We start from the raw sequence: 18,696 nt of genomic DNA on the forward strand, positions 1-18,696 counted from the left end.
CTGAGTGCCACTCTGAGTGCCAACCCAGGCAGCGGTGAGAAAAGCTGGCCACGCCCCAGCTCCAGGAAACAGCACAAATAGGCTCAAAAGAAAGAGTTCACCTTGACCCGATGTGGAAGAAGGAAAGAGCCTCCTGGCACGGCTCCTGCCTTGCACCCCTCCAGCTGTCCTGCACTGTTGGCGGACTCTGCCCAAAAATCAGCCGCAGAGGCCCACGCACACATACACATGCACACACACACACACACACGCATGTGCATGCACACACATATACAGACACTATCAGCTGATCAGACTGAACACAGTTCTAAGATCTGGGGCCCATGGTGATGCCCTAAAGCCTGCACATCAAGATCCAGTGCTACAACCCTATCCCACTGTCTCGCCCTCCAGAAACCAGGCTATCCTCGGGGGCGGCAACTGCACAGTGGGAGGGGTGAGGGCTCAGGCAACAGTGCTCAAAGCGGGGGCTCTGCCTCTTCTAGCTAGGAGACGGAGGCTGCTGCTTAACCTACCAGAGCCCCAGCTTCCTCATTTGGAAAACTGGAAGGGTAAAATCTACCAACCTTGTCGAGTTATTGTAACCATTAGAAACAATATCTATAAAACAGCCAGCCACTGTGTGTACTACCTGGCAAGTACCAAACAGAAAGTCTCCTGCCATTATCATCTGAGGACATGAACATCTTTTAGGCCACGTTCTGCCCTACTGCTTCCCACCCCACCCCACCTGTCACCTTGGGGTTTAAATGAGAAGGATGGTATCTTCTGACGGACCCCACCTCCTCCGGCCTCCATGAGTGGCCAGGGATGTGTGTGTTTCCCAGGGCGACTATAACAAACCACCACGAACAGGTGCTTAAAACAACAGAAATGTATTAACTCCCTGTTCTTGGGGCTAGCTGTCTGAAATCAAGGTGCTGGTGGGCCTGTGTCCCCTCTGCAGGCCCCAGGGAGGAGGCTTCCCGGCTCTTCCTAACTCCCACCGGCTGCCAGCGATCTTGGCATCTCCTCGGTTTGCAGCGGCATCCCATCTCTACTGCTGCCACCGCATGGCTCCCTCGCAAGGCCACCAGTGGCCGGATATAGGGCCCACCCCAATGCACTATCAACTTAAGTTACCGAATTACAGCAGCAAATACCTCATTTCATATTCTCAGGTTCTAGGAAGACAGGAATGAGGTGGAGGAGTGTGGGGGGACACCATTCCACCCAGCACAACCCTTGACTTAGGCTCAGTTGGGCAGAGTCCTGATCCAGAATTTCGTAAAAGGAAAGTGGAGTGTTTGGGACAGGAAGGAGGGTAAGACCCTGCTTGGGGCAAGCCCGGGAAAAGGTGAGGCTGAGCGCTGCCGGGGGCAGCAGCCCACAGAGGAAACCAGCTGTGAACAGAGCCGGCCTGCAGGAAGAACATGAGAGACAGAGAAGAGTCCTAGAAGAGCACCCCAAAAGCCCCACTCAGCCCCGTGCCTGCCCAAAGCATGGTCACAGGACACAATATGTCAGCCCTCTTGCCTCAGCTGGTTCCCAGCAAAAGCGCTCATGCCCTCACCGAAGCCAGCTTGAACTGTGGCCCCCAAATATTCACAGGTTGGGGTCCTAACTTCCAGGACCTGACTTTCGGAATGTGACCTTACTTGGAAACAGTATCATTGCAGATGCAATTAGTTAAGATGAGGTCACCCTGGCATGGGAAGTGGGGGGCGCTAAGCCAATATGACAGTGTCCTTAAGAAAGGGGGCAACTTGGACACAGAAACAGACACACACACAGGAAGCACACTGGATGAGCATGAAGGCGGAGATGAGAATGGCACTTCTATAGGCCGAAGAAGGATGAGGACGGCCAGCAAACCACCCGAAGCTAGAGGGGAGGCTGGGAGCAGAGGCCCCTCACTGCCGTGGGTGCACCCGCCCCTCCCCAACCCCTGGGCACCCGGGTCTCGGGCTCCTGCCCACCAGAACTGAGACAACAGATTCTTGTGGTTTGAGCCGCCGGTCCGTGTCACAGCAGCCCTCACGATCTAACAACCACAGGGCCCCACCACCCAGCCCCGCGCCTCTGCTCCTGGGTCCCATGGAGACGCTGCACCGCCAGCCTCGAACAGCCTCGGGCTTTCGCTCCTTCCATCTTGCTCATCCTCCGAGGGCCACCTCCTCTAAGAACCCTTTTCTGAACTTCCCCCTGAACCTTTCCTGCACCAGCCCCACAGCTGAGTGCTTAATTGTTCTCTGTAATTACTTCCTCTGTGAATTGTTCTGTCTGCCCGGCTTGGGGAGGGAGGGCCACGGCTTTGACACATTCTATATCCCCCACAGCGTTGGCACAGAGGTAAGTACCTATCGGCTGCTTCGGAGGGAGCGACGCAGTCGGTGGTGGCCCCCGACCTTCCAGAGTCTGCAAATGGGGCTGCTGTCAGCTGAGGCGCTTTCTCCAGCGAGCAGGCCCAACACAGCAGCTCAGAGGAGGGCTGGGTTTGGGCAAGACCCTACAGGTTAGAGCCTAAAGGGCCGGGGTGGGAGGGTGGGTGTGGGAAGGGGACATACCACACAGCCTGGTCTGTGGATTGAAGGCGAACGGTGAGCACATGGGTATAATCATCCCAACCTCTGGCAAGTCGGAGGGCTTGCTAAAGGATACAAAGAACATCCAGAATCCTCTCAGCATGAGGGATGAACTTAAGAAAATAGGGCTTCCTCAAAGCCCCCAGGAGGCCACAAAGTCCCATGGAGGGCGAAAGCCAGTGGAGCCCCTCTGGGTTTCTCCGACAGCAAGACCAGCGTGTCTCTGAGTGTTGGCTTCACTCCAGGCAGCAAGCTCCCAGCCCTGAACAGGAGGATGAACACTGCATCGGGGTCAGGAGACCCGGGTTTGAGTCCTGGTTCCACCAACACCCAGTCGTGCCACTCTAGGGCAGTGACTTCCCGCTCTGAGCCTCAGTTTCCTTGTCAATGAAACACAGGCCTTGGACAGGGCGATTTCTAAACCATCATAACTCAGGAGTACGTGATTCTCTTGGGGAACTTTTGTCTAAGGCGCCTGCCACTGAATGACGAAGGCCAAACCAGAAAAGCCAGTGTTTGTCAACCGACAGGAAGACCCAGGCACCAGTGGGGTGTTGGATGTAATTGAGGGTCCCAGTGTGCCTGCTTCATTTTGTCCTCACAAGAGCTCTGCACGTGACGACCAGAGCTAACAGCTGCCAGGATTCACTGCGCCCCAGATGGGCCCTAGCACTCAATCCTCATCACGGCCCTATTAGTGTGGAGGTTCTGCCATCATCCCTGTTTACAGATGAGAGGACTAAGTCTCAGAAACAACTAATGATGCAGTGAAAATCTGGTAACACTTGGGATTCATGCAAGGCTCTCTAACTCCAAAGTCTATTATTAACCATATGCCAAACTACCTTGGAAATGACCCTCCTGTTCTCTCCAGAAGACAGACCCTGCCCTTGCCCTCAGCTCATAGTTGAGACAGCCCTAGACACACCCTCACACAGCCCTCCACAGGCTCCTACAGGAACACCCCAGGGGATTCTGGAAGCAAGACCCAGGCAGGAGCAGAGCGGGCCACCCCGAGAACCCCAGGACCCATAACGCCATGATGTCCTGCGTCCGAGTGTCTCCGTGCGGCTAACAACACATTAGTAGCACCTTTGGTGTGCCAGGCACTGGGCAGTGCTCTGAGAGAACCCCAAGGAGAGTGGGAGACCACCCACCCCGAGAACACACACCCAGCACTGAAATGACCAGACAGACACAAGAGGGAAACCAAGTGCTCTGATTCACAATCCAACCTGGCTGAGGAGGTCAGTGAAGGCTTCAAGGGGACAGGGGCACACAAAGTCATTCTGCAATCAATGCAACCACACTTTCTAACACCTACTATGTGCAGAGCCCACACTAAGTCCCGTGGGAGGTTCAAGATGGAAAAATAATCAATCTGAATGCAACAAACAATGGTGTTAGAGCTGTGATAGGACAGAAAGTGCCCAGAGGAAAGACAAAAGGGCCACTAATACTGACTGGGGGCGGGGGGGGGGGGGCACATGAGGAGGACAAGGGTATGATTTCACTGGAAAACATGCCTCAGTTTCCCATCTGTAAAATAAGTAATATTAGGACTGATCTCAGAGGGTCCTCGTGAGAAGTAAGATGATCTCCAGGAAACGTCTGAGACAGTGTCTGACACCCAGCGAGCATTCAGGCCGTGTGTCCACGAGTGTGGTGGTGGTGTTAGAGCCGGAGTTCAAAGGAGGAGAAGGGGTCTGCTGAGCTAAGGAGGGGAAGTAAGAGCACAGGCCTTGGGGTGCGCGCAGTGAACCCCCCGTGGGGCCAGAGTGTCTCTGTGTGAAGACCGGAGCAGGAAAGAGAGAGGGGAACAGCTCTGACCTGCTCTCTGGGGGGCTCGGTTCCACAGGCACAGGAGGGACGTGGCCCAGGCTAGGTAAGGGCAACGTGGAAGCTGTGGGGCCACAGAATGAAGGGGCCCTGGAGATGGAGCACAGCCCCCAAGGAGGAGGTTTGTCAGGGCTGGGGCAGGGCAGCTGCTCAGGGAGGAGGCAGGGACACCAGGCAGCCAGGGAAGAAGAGCCAGCGTCATGGCGGCCACCTCAGTCGCTCCCCCAGTGACTAACAGCACACTATCCGTCCCGGATGACATTAATGCTTCCCGCCATCCATCTCCCACTCGTTAAATTACCATTTTATGGCCAAAATCTCTCTCCCATAATTGATAAAAATCTCCTTTTGATGTTCAGTATGATTGGGGGGGGGAATGTTTTTTTATTCTTCATCATGTTTTTAATATAAATGCATTTTTTATCGAGAGCGGCTGGGAAGCCCAGAGGAGGTGAGTCACTCTCCCTTGCCCGCCAGTCCTCCCCACAGACAGCTTGGCGGCCACCAGCTCCTTCTGCTCCCCTCCCAGAATGCGCACGCGGCAGCCGTCTCGGGGAGCCAGAAGCCAGAACAAAGGTTGTGCTGAAGACCGAGGGAAGCAAATCTAGAAAGAGCCGAAGCCTTCCAGGCGGTCCCGAGCTCCAGAGCGCGGCGCAGCTGGGGTGGTGAAGGCTGAGCTGGCCTCAGCCAAGCCCCTACCCGTGCGCAAGGACAGGGGCAAGAGCTCCAGGGGCAGGGACACCCAGGGGCTGGTACAGCAGGGGGCAGGGACGCCCAGGGGCTGGTACAGCAGGGGGCAGGGATGCCCAGGGGCTGGCACAGCAGGGGGCAGGGACGCCCAGGGGCTGGCACAGCAGGGGGCAGGGATGCCCAGGGGCTGGCACAGCACTGGGCAGAGAGCGACGCGCAGTCAGTGGGAGGAAGTAAGGGCAGGGAGAAGCTGGAACAACACTAGAAAGAAGGCGGCAAGGAATACAAGACAGGGGCGTGTGTCACCGAGGAGGGGAAGTTTTCCGTAGGCACAGGTCCCCCAGGTAAAACTGGCTCCTCCAGCCCCTCTGCCCCAACCATGTCCCTTGCCCCAGTCCAGCCCAGGGCATGTCTGTCCCCACATACGTCCACACCCAGCTCCTCCAAGGCAAGGGAGGCCAAGTCCAGCTGACACCCTCAAGGAAGAGGGCTGGGTCCTGAACACAGGACAGCCACCAACTCGTGACCCTGGGCACCCGTGGCTGTCCTCAACCCCTTGTCTGGGGAGTCAGCTCCAGGCACCAATAGCACAAAGCAGATGCTGCTGATGGCCTCAGGACAAGGCTATGGTTGACACGGCCAGGCTGAGCTGCCAGTACCACCCCCACCAAGGTGGGGGTCACAGGTAGGACTTAAGAAGCCCAGGGGTCAGGCTCCCAAGGCACTGGAGGGGAGGGGCTTGACCAACAGATGAAATGCTGGGTACTGAGCAGGGAAGAGAAAGGAGGATTCTACTAGCAAAGCCATATCAGGACAGAGAGCCGTACGAGCTCTCAGAGAACCTGGTTGAAGATCCAACCCTGCCATTTGCAGGCCTCTCTGAATCCGGGTTCCTCAGGCATATAAAGCATCCAGCATAACTCCAGGAGGGCAGCTAACATTTGCAGGTCATTTGCTCTCTACCTACAGGCTCCACGTGCTCCACGTCTGTTAATTCATTTAACCCCCACAGTCAGGCTGTGTGGCATGTGCTGTCAGTATCCCCATTTTACAGGTGAGGAAAATGAGAGATGGAGAAGATAAGTAACCCACCCAAGGTCACACAGCCAATACATCGGCAAGCACTTTACCTCCTACTCTCAATAGGAAACTCGGCTGTAGGGACCAAAGGTACAGATGGGCAGTCTTGACTGAGGGCCATGGGGGACCTGCATGGATAATGTTATGTGTCAACTTTGCGGAGCCATGGTGGCCGGACACTTGGTCAGACTTTATTCTAATGTCTCTGTAAGGATCTTTTTGAATAAGATTTACATTTAAGACAGTAGACTTTGGGGGGTTCCTGGGTGGCTCAGTTGGTAAGCGTCCAATTCTTGGTTTTGGCTCGGGTCATGATCTCATGGGTCTTAAGAGCAAGCCCTGCATGGGGCTCTGTGCTCAGCAGGGAAACTGCCTGAAGATTCTTTCTCTCTGCCCCTCCCCCCACTCACATGCACGCGTACTCTCTCCCTCCAAAATGAATATATAAGTCCTTTTTAAAAAATCAGTAGACTTTGAGTAAAGCGGACTGTCCTCTATAACATGGGTGGGTCTCGTCCAATCAGTTGAAGGCTTGAATAGATCACGACTGACCTCCTGGAGCAACAGGGAATTCTGCCAGCAGACAGCCTTTAGACTCAAACTGCAATTTCCACTCTTCCTGGACCTCCAGCCAGATGCCTCCCCACACACATCAAAGATGCAAGACTTATCAACCTCCACAACTGCATAAGTCAATTCCTTAAACCAATCAATTTTTCTGCTTATTACATACACACACACGCACACATACACACCCTATTGGCTCTGTTTCTCTGGAGAACCCTGACTAATAGAAGAAGGAAATCCAGCCCTGGCAGAGGTGCCACCTGCAGGAAGGGGTGCCCAGAGGGGGTGCCTTTCCTTGCTTGTCACACAACTCTCCACATACCAGCAGAGGTCTTGCGTGAAATGACAAGGATCAGCCCAGAGTTTGCCATCCCCTATCCATGGCCAGCCCCAAGGCCTCCATGGAAGCCCCTGCTCCAGTCTCTGTCCAGGGTCTGCACTGCCCCCACCGGATGCCCCATCACCACCAGGAAGCCCTCACACGAGCCAGGCATTCTCCTGCCTCACCTGCCTGCGTTCTACTTCTGCTCTTGCCGGTCTCTTGCCAAGAGTGCCTTCTCTCTGCCACCCCTGCCAAGCTTAATAAATGACAGAGGTTCCTGGGAGAAGCGCTTCTTCATCACTTTCTTTTTGCTTATACCTTGAGCAAAGCAGGATAAGAATGTCACCTTCCACCTGTACCTATAGATTTGTAAGAAGCCACAAGGTACGCATTGTCCCACCTGATGCACAGTGGTTCCTTTCCATGTTCCATTGGACCCCCTGGCCAGATGGTCCATCAAGAACACGGATCTCCTGTGACACACAGCATGTGTCCCTGGGTACTATGGGAAGTTACAGAACAAGTTCAAGTCTAGATCCCCACCTTGTGGGAGCTCAGGGGTAAGAGAATGCTAAATCAAATTTCAAAGGGGGCGCCTGGGTGGCATAACAGGTTGAGCATCTGACTCTTGGTTTCAGCTCACGTCGTGATCTCAGGGTCTTGAGATCGAGCCCCATACTGGGCTCCATGTTCAGTGTGGAGTCTGCTCAAGAGTTTCTCTCCTTCTGCCCCTCCCCACTGTACATGCACACACCCCCTCTCTCTAAAATAAATAAATAAGTCTTTTTTTTTAAAAGAGTCAGAAATTAATAAAATACTGCAGTTTAAAAATAACACCGGGGCACCTGGCTGGCTCAGTCATTAGGCGTCTGCCTTCAGCTGGAGTCATGATCCCGGCATCCTGGGATCGAGCCCCACATCTGGCTCCCTGCTCCGCAGGAAACATGCTTCTCCCTCTCCTGCTTCCCCTGCTTGTGTTCCCTCTCTCACTGTCTCTGTCAAATAAATAAGTAAAGTCTTTAAATAAATAAATAAATGAAAACACCAACATGTTTCAGAGTACACAAGCCAAACCCCAAACCCCAAGACCAGTACAAGCAGTGCCCCTTAACAAAGGTGTTTCTGTGCATCACTGGCAGCTGATCTCATTTCCTTCCGTTTTTCATACAACTTTAGAGCTGGAAAGAACCTTAATCTGATTCAAGTATATTCCAAAACAAAAACAAAACTGGATAATTTATTGAAATATATTGTAATGAGATCAGATGTGTGTGTGTGTGTGTGTGTGTGTGTTAGTTAAGGAGAGGGTAGGAGAAGGGATGTGAGCCTGTCCACAACCATGGATAACTGTAGCAGTGCCGCTGACAATTCTATCATGTCTTCCTAAGTCCCACTATAACTCCTTTCCCCAAGCTCTCCACCTACCTCAAACCTCCCACCTTCCCTTTTCCCCACCTGGAAAAGATGACCTCATCTCCCACCTTGCTAAGAAAATCTGGTTCCACTCCATCCTCCTTTGGTTGGGTCCCTCTCCAAGTTCTCCTCTCCCTTAGGCTCACATTATGAAAAAAGACATCTGAGGCCCTTCACAGTGTGACCTCAGCACAAACTTTGCAACCTCAGCTCCACTGTTCACCAAACTGAACCCCATATGCTAGTCAACAAGACTATTCACCATGCAATCTCTGTGCTTTATGCTCTCCAGTGCCTGTACACTTGCTTAGCCCATCTCATCCTCCAGAAGTCCCCTCCTCCAACCTCTACTTCCTCCAATCCCAGCCATCCTTGAGAGCCTGAGTCAGATGCCATCTGCTTCAGACAGTCTCAATCCACCCAAATGTAACCTAACTCTCTCCCTGTCAGTCTGTCTGTGTCTCTCTCTCCTATAAACCAGGGGGCATTTACATGGCCAGCTACTACAGAGACTTGTACCTCCCAATGACCCCAGACTACAAGGGCTAGAATGAGGTCTTACCCATCCTCGGCTGCAAGCAGAGCTTCCAGCACTGCACCTTTCTCACTAAATACCAGCTACTTGGACAACAAAGAGAGAGAAGGAATGGAAAATGAAGGAATGGGTATCAAAACACAGAACTACAGGCTGATCATACCTGTAGGGGGCCTCTGAGGACTCTTGGCCCAGAAGAGGAATGTGTAAGGATGGGTTGGTGGTCAGAACCCTGCCATGTCCTCCAGCAGGGAGCCCAGAACTCCTGGGGACCAAGGCGGTCTATAGCCTCATGGATTAGGCCTGTGTGTTCCCCATTCAGGGCACAAAGGTGTCAGCCTGAGCTCCTTCCAAGGCATGAGCCATGACCAGGAGAAGAAAGAACTCAAGTCTCAGCCACCTGTCAGGGCTCCCCTCTGCTGGATGGAAAGGACCAAGTCTTCAGCCTTCTCCCCAGACGCTCAAGCTCCGGCGCCATCTGCTGGCTACAGGAAGCACTGTAGCCACACCTCCAGTCCCAAGGGCAGTTAGGGGACCAAGGTAGAGACAATTCCCAACCCTGGGAATTTTAGAGTCACCAGAAATGACCCCACCTCCTAGAGTTCGGGCTTCTAACTGCCTCCCAGAACCTGTCCTTCAGGACTTCAACCTAGCATTTAAAATAAAAGGAACAACAACAAAAAAAAAAAGCAAGTTTCCTTCTGGTAATACTAGCTGAGAAACTTCCAAGACACAGAAAACAGTCCAAGTCCACCAAAGTCAACCACAGAAAGACGATTATCATATGATCTCTCTGATATGAGGAATTTGAGAGGCAAGGCAGGGGGTTGTGGGGGGTAAGGAAGGAAAAAATGAAACAAGATGGGATCGGAAGGGAGACAAACCATGAGACTCTTAATCTCACAAAACAAACTGAGGGTTGCTGGGGGGAAGCAGGTAGGGAGAGGGTGGTTGGGTTATGGACATTGGGGAGGGTGAGTGCTGTGAAGTGTGTAAGCCTGATGATTCACAGACCTGTATCCCTGGGGCTAATAATACATTATACGTTAATAAAAGTAATTTTAAAAAGAAAAATGAAAGAAAACATATTTCCAAATTATTTCTGCCAGAGAGAAAGCTCTGTTACATAGGAGACAAAGCACTGGTCTGGTAATCAGAAGATCCAAGGCCTTGTCCTGTCACTCACACCCTTCTCCCTTAGCTCAGTGGCCCCCACCCCACCCCCAACCCCACACAGCACTATGCCAGGACAGTGCCCCTTCACTTACGCCCCCTCCCATGGACTGGCTGCTGTGCAAAGATTTGCACAGATTCAGAGTCACATGTAGATCATGGAGTTCAGAAGAGATGCAAACTCACTGTCATCTCCCGCACCCTGCTGGGGACACCCCGGGGGCCAGCCTCATCTGCCTGGGACAGGGACTGGTATGAGGACACTAATGACCCTGTAAGACCTCTGATGGTGGGAAGGTTCCTCAAGAGGCACAGATGCAATCAACCCGTGCAGCCCCAACACACCAGCCTCGAGCTCTCTCTGGCCACCCTCCCCGCTCTTTCGGCCTGAGATTTAGGGGCAGCTCTGCAGACTTTGATCTCTAGGGGCCTTTGGAGCCCATCTAAGAACTTGAACCCAGCCAGCAGGTGGTGATATATGAAAGTCCCAATTTCCTGTAACCACATTCCTGAAACCAGGGATGAAACAGAGCTTTCCACAGAGGGTCCCAGGGCAGGCGTGGAGCCCACCACCAGTGGGATCCACTCAGACCTCTTCCTGGCAGGGCAAGCTGCTCCGTCAGTGTCACGGGAGAGGCGGGAGGAGGAGGGAAGTGCGAAGTGAGTGACTTTCCCCGCCCTCACACCCCCACATCCCCCCACCCTGCTTCCCACACAGCCCCTTTCCCCTCCCTCCACCCACAGACTGAGAAAGTGTGTCACCAGGGAACAAATGCCATCTTCCCCAAGGGAGGAGGAGGAGGCAGGGGGAGAGGAAAGATTTCAATTGTGCGCCTGTGGGGGCCCCGGTAAGAAACCAGAGGCTGCCGAGCTTCCCAGCTGGGAAGAACGCCCCCTCAGAACCGTGACCTTGACATTAGCCTCCTTTCTCCGAGGGTTTGACACACCTGAGGGGCAGGAGCCACAGGCCACCATGCTCAGGACCACACGGCCAGGGGAACTTACAGAAGAGGACCTGAAGATCCAGATGAAATCTTTTGACCCCAAACATCCTTTGGCCAGCTGGGTGTGCCCACCACGGGGCTGACACCCCAAACTTCTCATCTCTCTTCACCCTGATTTACAGGGGTGCCACTGACCTGCTCTCGCCTCCTCCTCTGGCTCTCCACAGACAAGCCGGCCTCCAAGGGTTAATCTACTGCCTTTCTTCCCTTGCAGCCGCCCCCACTGAGCTGCCACACGCCAGCAATGATGCACTTCACACTGTTATTACAGTGATTTATTTAGTTTTAATTTGGGGGTGAATCTCGTGCTAGAGGAAGCGGGAGGCCAACGGTCTTGGCAAGAAGCAAAGCCACGCACAGGCCTGTGCCATGCCAATCCTGTCCCCTCCGCCGGTGTCCCTCCATCCTAACCCTGCTCCTCCTGGCCTGTGGCCTTGCTCCTGCCCTAAACTGGGAGGTTATCTCCTCTGCCTAAGCCTTTATCCCTCACCTGCAAAATCAAGTAAATAACAGTACCTACCTCCTACGTCTGCCGCGAGGACGAGGTGAGCTACTGCAGGGAACGCAGTACAGCTGTTCTCACGCAGTAAACACTCAATAACGGACAGATGTTATTGGGATTGAGCCCTATGAATCACATTACTTGGTAGAATAAAAGCAATCGCCTATCAACTATTTCAGAAGGTTCGAGTCATCTTTTTCACGGAGGGCCACAGAGGCGCCTTGGTAACCCCTTTGATTTCACTCCTGAGAGTTGCCAAGAAGTACATTTCTGCTCTGGGGCGGAGCCCCAGCCCCCAGCAGCGACAGCACAGCAGCCCAGACCCCGGCCCTCCTGGGCCCACAGCTACCTCCTTGCCCAGGTCCTCGCGGATGACCTGGCGGACCTCATGCATGCTGCTCTGCGGGGCCTGGCTGTGGAGCACCTTCAGGGTGCTGGTGTACTCCTCCGGCAGCAGGTAGTCCAAGGCTCCCAGGTGCTGGCCCACCTTGATGAAAGTGCCCCGGTTGGCACAGCAGAGCTCGCAGAGACGCCTGGCAGAACGGAGGTGCACCTGCAGGGAGAGAGGCCAGGGCCGGAAAGGTGTGAGTGCCCACTGTCCACTGGACATCGGTCCCTCCTCCGGCCCCCTCTGGAAAGCCCTGAGATTCACTCCCCAGAGCGAGTGAGCAAGTGCACACGCACACACACACACACACACACACCCCGTTTCACTCGCCTCCTGCCTCAATGCTCTCCTTCAGCCTCAGCACCCAGGGCAGTCAATCCTAGCTTCAGCCTAAGGCTGGCCGCCCGCTCCCATGTTTCTGGTCATCTTCCCATTGAAACTCACCTGGCCCAGGAACCAGAGCATTCATTCAAGGCTTTTCACCAAATCTACTAATGATTCAGTTGAGGGCGCACGGAGTAAGTGTACATGCCACCCAAGCCTCAGACACACGAACAACACTACCTGCTTGGAGGTCTACAGTCTCTAAAACACGGTGGTTTGTATCATTTCTTTGAATCCCTACAGCAGCTCAGGGATCCAGGTACTGGTATCTTTAAAAATAAAAAACCCAGGTGTTGTGCTTATGAAGAAATGCTAATAGAGGTCAAAGGAAGGTCTAGGAAATGCTCCCAACCTAGGGCTCTTTTAACTCAGCAAACTTTTGCATGGATCTCCTCTTAAATGGAGTCTTACTCCATTTAAGTTACTCCATTAAAGTCTTACTGGGACTTTACAACTCTCAGGAGTCTTACTGGGAAATGTCAGGGGCATGGAGCACACAGCTAGGCCAGTCGCCTAGGACAGAGCAGGCTGCCTGATGCCCTCTGTCCTTCCAGAGCTAGGGGGTGGCGCCCTTGGGTCCTAGGCTGTGTATCCCCCGTTCTCACTCCAGTTCATTGCAGGGTCTTGGAACTGGGAGGGCCCATCCTTCCTGGCGCTACAGCTTCTGCTGCAGGATGGGGCCATGGGCTCAGACAGAAAGGAGCCCAGTGCCCTGTGGGAAGCTCTTCACCCCCAAAAAATCAACCAAGAGGGGAAACACCTAGATGGACTTGCACTCTCTTGAGTGTCACAGAAGATGCCAACATAAGCACGTACTGGAGACAATAAGCCACCTGAAGAGTTAAGTAACTTCTGGCAACAACGATGGAAGAAAACAGTTAAAGATCCCCTACAATGAGTTGCTAGGTGAGCCACACAGAAAACTGTTACTTCAGAAATTAAAATACCACCACAGTCCTCAAAAGCCTTGTCCCAGCAGCCAGGGAGCCCATTGGCCCCGTCCGGCCACAGCCGACTGGATGCCCCCGCCTCCAGCCCTGGGAGCTGTCCTGAGGTCCCCCCCACCACCACGCCTCCCCCTCCCCCGGCATCCACTACAGGCTCTGCTGGACACCACCACCTCGTGCCCCAGTGCACTCTCAGGGGGCCCTATATGCACATGGCTCCTTCCCCCGGGGCAGAGTCCTCCAGCCTGGATGTGGGTACCTGGTCCAAACTGGGCCACAGAGAGCCTTTTTTCCCCGAGAGGACGACACAGGGAGAAGGAAATTAATCCTAAGAAATGAAGGGAGAGAGCATGTTCTTAGATGGGTCGAAGAATTATGGGAAAGGGGTAGATTCTCTTTAAGACTTTGCAGCTGGGGACTCAGGGGACCAGTGGCAGATGGCAGGAAATCAGTGCTACGGCCGGCCAAGGCCACGCTCAAGCCCTGGCTTTAAGGAAGCGAGAAAGAGGGCAAACGTGATCAAACACAGAACTGGGCATTTCCTCACAGAGCAAAGGCCCAGGCTGGTATGAACAAATGACTTTTTGGAGCTCAAATAATCATTGCCCAAATTCCAGCCCAGAAGAGGAGAGGCCATAGTCACTGGCAGAGTAAGAGGCAACAGACAGGCATCTACAACCCGTAAGTCCTGAGACAGAGAGCGACGGCTGCCACATCCAGCCCGACAGTCCCGGCCAGGCTGCACTGGCACCAGCGGCCCTCTCCCCCAGGGAGGCACGCTCAGCCCCCACGTCAGAATGCGCTGGAGTCAAGGCCATGCGGAATCAGAGGAGTGGAAGGTGTGGTGAGGATACGCCCCACTTTCCCCTCCCTGCCCAGGAAAGTCCTCTGCCACCATGTATTCACTGGGACTTCCAGCAGGCCAGGTTCCGTGCCCCCAGCACAGGGGAAGCCGTGACCCAGCCACCAGCACACGGAGAATGACTCCCAATACCAGGATCACACCGAGACCCACCGGAGCTCAGGTGCAGGGAACAACGGGGCTGGAATCAGAGGCCGGGCTCAGCTCGGAAGAGGGCAAGTGGGTGTGTGTTGCTGGGCCCATGGCCTCCAAGCTCCAAACTCACCCCTCCCTGCCCTGTGCTGTGACCTCGGGACTGCAGCCTGTCCTTTCTCCTTTATCAGATGGCTTCTTACTTGGCTTTGTCCACACTGAGGCCACAGCAGGGCAAGGAGGCTCTCTTCCCAGTGCCAGTGCGGCCTTTCAGCTCAGCAGCCAGCAGGCCAGTGGTTTCGGGGTGCTCCCTGCAGTGGTCTTCCCAGACCGGCCCACCCTCACTAAATTCCCCACTACCAGATGGGCTCCTGCAATGGACCGACTCTGGCCCAGGCTCTCCAGCACATGCTCTGACCGGGCCAGCAGCCTGCTCCCATGGACCGTGCCTTCCACTGTGCATCTCCTCGCCACAGGGCAGACCTCCACCTCAGCCTTGCCGGAGGGAGACCTCAGCTGAGTTCTACTCTTGCTCACTACCCCCAAGCCCCAGATAGGGTGGGTGCTTTATGAGCTTGCTACTTCTCCATCCATAGAATCCTCTTTTACTCCTTTTAGGAGTTAACGACCTTCTTTCTACTTTCACCAGTTAATAATCTTTTCTATTAGGTTTTCCCCACTTGAACCCTCTTGCACCATTGGTGGGAACGTGAACTGGTGCAGCCACTGCTGAAAACAGTATGGCAGTTCCTCAGCAAGTTATAAACAGAGCTGCCCTGCGATCCAGCAATCACACCAGTAGGTATTTACCCAAAGCATGCAAAAATACTAATTCAGACAGATACATGCATCCCGGTGTTTAATAGCAGCAGCATCTACGCTAGCCAAATTATGGAAAGAGCCCAAGTACCAGTGACTGATGAATGAATAAAGAAGATGTGATACATATATTAATATATATATATATATTTGTGTGTATATGTATATATATATGAATATTACTCAGCCACAAAAGAGAACAAAATCTTGCCATTTGCAACAACGTGGATGGAGCTAGAGAGTATAATGCTAAGCAAAATAAATAAGTCAGTCAGAGAAAGACAAATACCATATGATCTCACTCGTATGTGGAATTTAAGACACAAAACAAATGAGCAAAGGGGAAAAAGAGAGAGAGAGAGGCAAACCAAGAAACACTCTTAACTACAGAGAACTGACAGGGTGCTGGTGGAGGGAGGGAGCAACAGGGGACCGGGATTCAGGAGCACATCTGCCGTGATGAGCACTGGAAGACTGATGGGAGTGCTAAGTCCCTGTATTGTACACCTAACGCCAATATTACACTCTATGTGAACAAACTCTATGTGAAATAAAAACTTTAATAAATAAATAGTCAATCAAGAAATAAAAGACTGGGGGTGCCTGGGTGGCTCCATGGGTTAAAGCCTCTGCCTTTGGCTCAGGTCATGATCCCAGGGTTCTGGGATCGAGCCCCGCATCAGACTCTCTGCTCCTCGGGGAGCCTGCTTCCTCCTCTCTCTCTCTGCCTGCCTCTCTGCCTACTTGTGATCTCTGTCTGTCAAATAAATAAATAAAATCTTAAAAAAAAAAAAAAAGAAAAGAAAGAAAAGACTGGGTTCCATTCTACACATTTTAATACAGTGTGCATTCCACAGTTTACTTACACAATGATCAGTGTAAAATAAGATCTCGGAAATTAAACAAATAAAATGGTTTCCCCCATCAGATTACAGGCGTGACTGGTCCCTGATGGATACACAGGATTGGTCCCTGAAATCCAATTTTAATAAATTAGGATAAAAAGAAGGGACTTCAGATCAAGAGGACAATACAGCAGCTTGTGTCTGCGAGCTGAAGACCAGCTCTACCATTTTCCTTAGACTCAATTCACATCTGTTTGTTTCTGCTGCTGGCCGCCCTCAGGAAGCACCAGCCTAGAGGATGTTAGTGGAAAGATTTAAAAAAGAAGAAGAAGAAGAAGAAGAGAAAGCAAGCATCAGCCCCCTGGCCCTCACCAGCAGCTGGAGCCAGCCCTACGCGGGGTCTCTTGGCACAAAGTGATGGTCACCTTCAAGACAATGTGTGCACAATATGGGGAGCCCTCTCTGCTCACAGAAGCCCAGGAAAGCTGGTCGAGGCCCAACTCACCAGCCTCTTGGTACATCAGCCATAGGGGCACGGATCGTGTGTGTCCCCTGCACCCTCTGTGTACCTCAGGGCAAGCTGTGCATACGCCATTAATGTAGATTGATGACGACTCTGGGTTACACACTCACAAAACCACCACCCATGAAGCTGAGTCAGCATCTATGGCAAATGGCACCCACATTTCAACTAAAGAAGCCCCAAAGTCACCTTCAACCAGCTTCTTTATAAATTGTCTCTCTCTCTCTCTCTCTCTCACACACACACACACACACACAGAGGTGAGGGATGCTGCCATTCACCAAAAACCAGTAAATGTTTTTTTTAAGACCAAATGACACAAATGCTGATCTCCAGGGTCCCTTTTCAGCTCCTGCTTCAAGGGCTTCACTGTTCTTTGGAAGCAGAAGACAGGTCCCACCATTCACCTCCTTAATCTGATCCCCTAAGGGGCTGCACCTGTTGATGGCAGGGACTATCCACAAGGATTTTAGAGTACTCTCCCCGCCCAGGGGCCTTTCCTTCGACAAGGAGTCTGCTTGATGAAAAGGCAAAGCTTCTGGAACCTTGGGACCTCAGCATTCCCCTGAATCTAATCCTGTATGCTACATATCTTCAGGCATTGCACTTACAACACAGGCCCCAGGAAGGACACGCAGGCAGGTGAAAGTTAGTGGTACCAGTTCTGTCCAGCAGAGCCTTCTGCAGTGATGGAAATATTCTGCATCTGCCCTGCCCAATAACATAGCAGCCACCAGCTACCAGTGGCCCCTGGACACTTGAAATGTGGTTGGTGTGACAGAGGAACTGAGTTCTTCATTTTATTTAATTTTAAATAATTTAAATTTAAATCATCACATGTGGCTAGTGGCTACCATACTGGACAGCTCAGGCTTATAAATCAGTAACTAAAATAATCATTTACGTAGTACCCTGTTTTTGTTTTGTTTTGTTTTAATTTATTTGACAGAGAGAGATCAGAAGCAGGCAGAGAGGCAGGCAGAGAGAGAGAAGAGGAAGCAGCTTCCCACCGAGCAGAGAGCCCGATGCAGGACCCAATCCCAGGACCCCAAGATCATGACCCAAGCTGAAGGCAGAGGCTTAACCCACTGAGCCACCCAGGCGCCCTGTAGTGCCCTGTTTTAAGTACTATGCCTGAGCTACAATAAAAGCTAAAATATAAGTGGTTGTTACTGTTTTTAATCCTGCCTAATATCTCTGTAAAATAGATCTTAATATGTGTCTTTAAGGATGACAAAATAATCTCAAAGAGGTTCGGTGACATTCCAAAGGTCCCAGCATCAGCAACGGTGAGATGTTGGTGTGTTTAACCATGTGCCAGGGGCCAGGCATGAGCTGAATTTCTCTATGTATGCACACTGTGGGGACGCAAGCATTGTGGGGATGGTCTCCATGGGCAAGGAGCTTATTATAATCCAGACAGGGGGGTGGACACGTGCCCATGAGCTGGAATCACCAATGGCAGGCGATAAAGGCAGCCGGGTATGACATGGGCTGGACAGAGCACCCGCCTGGTGCCAGGGTGGCCACGGAAACTGGATCAAGTGTGTACAATTTGGAAGGCCAATGAATGCCATAGTCAGTCTTGAATACAACAAGAGTCATAAAACATAATGATTAATAGCATTGGCTTTGGAATCAAAAAGTCCTGGGTTCAAATTCTACTTTGCTACTTACTTGTCATAAAACCTTGCACAAGTTCATTCACTTTAGGGCTTCATTTTCCTCATCAGTAAAAGGAAGAGAACAGTGGAAACTGTCACTGGAATGATCCCATGAATCAAGCATAAACAAGAGCTCAGCACGGGATTCAACACACAGTCAGTGCTCAATATATCAGTCAAAAAAGATGGCAGGCGGGGGGAGCCAATGTTCCTAGAAAAACAAAATTTAATAAAAAAAAAAAAAAAAGAACATTCCAGGCCCATCCACTCTCTATACTTTGTTCAGACTCACAAGTCTGGACCATAATCTAATAGAAACAATAGCTAATTTCATGCTCTGTCATCTAAATGGCATACCATGCTTGCATAAGGAATGCCAATAGTAATAGAGCGTTATTCTACTAAATACACTGACCTTACGATCTCTGCCCCAAAGGCCTGCC

The 18,696-nt window shown here is 52.2% G+C and overlaps 1 protein-coding gene across 4 annotated transcripts in view; it reads right to left on the bottom strand.

Annotated features, from left to right (window-relative positions):
• Window positions 1-18,696, bottom strand: part of ADCK1 (aarF domain containing kinase 1) — a 123,133-nt gene that overhangs the window by 59,232 nt on the left and 45,205 nt on the right. For all 4 annotated transcript variants that reach the window (XM_032344803.1, XM_032344804.1, XM_032344805.1 and 1 more), the window contains one exon: window positions 12,039-12,242. In XM_032344803.1, coding sequence (XP_032200694.1) covers window positions 12,039-12,242 — 204 coding nt within the window. The remainder of the gene's footprint in view (window positions 1-12,038; window positions 12,243-18,696) is intronic.

This window comes from Mustela erminea, chromosome 5, assembly GCF_009829155.1.
Source record: "Mustela erminea isolate mMusErm1 chromosome 5, mMusErm1.Pri, whole genome shotgun sequence".
Lineage (NCBI taxonomy): Eukaryota > Metazoa > Chordata > Mammalia > Carnivora > Mustelidae > Mustela > Mustela erminea.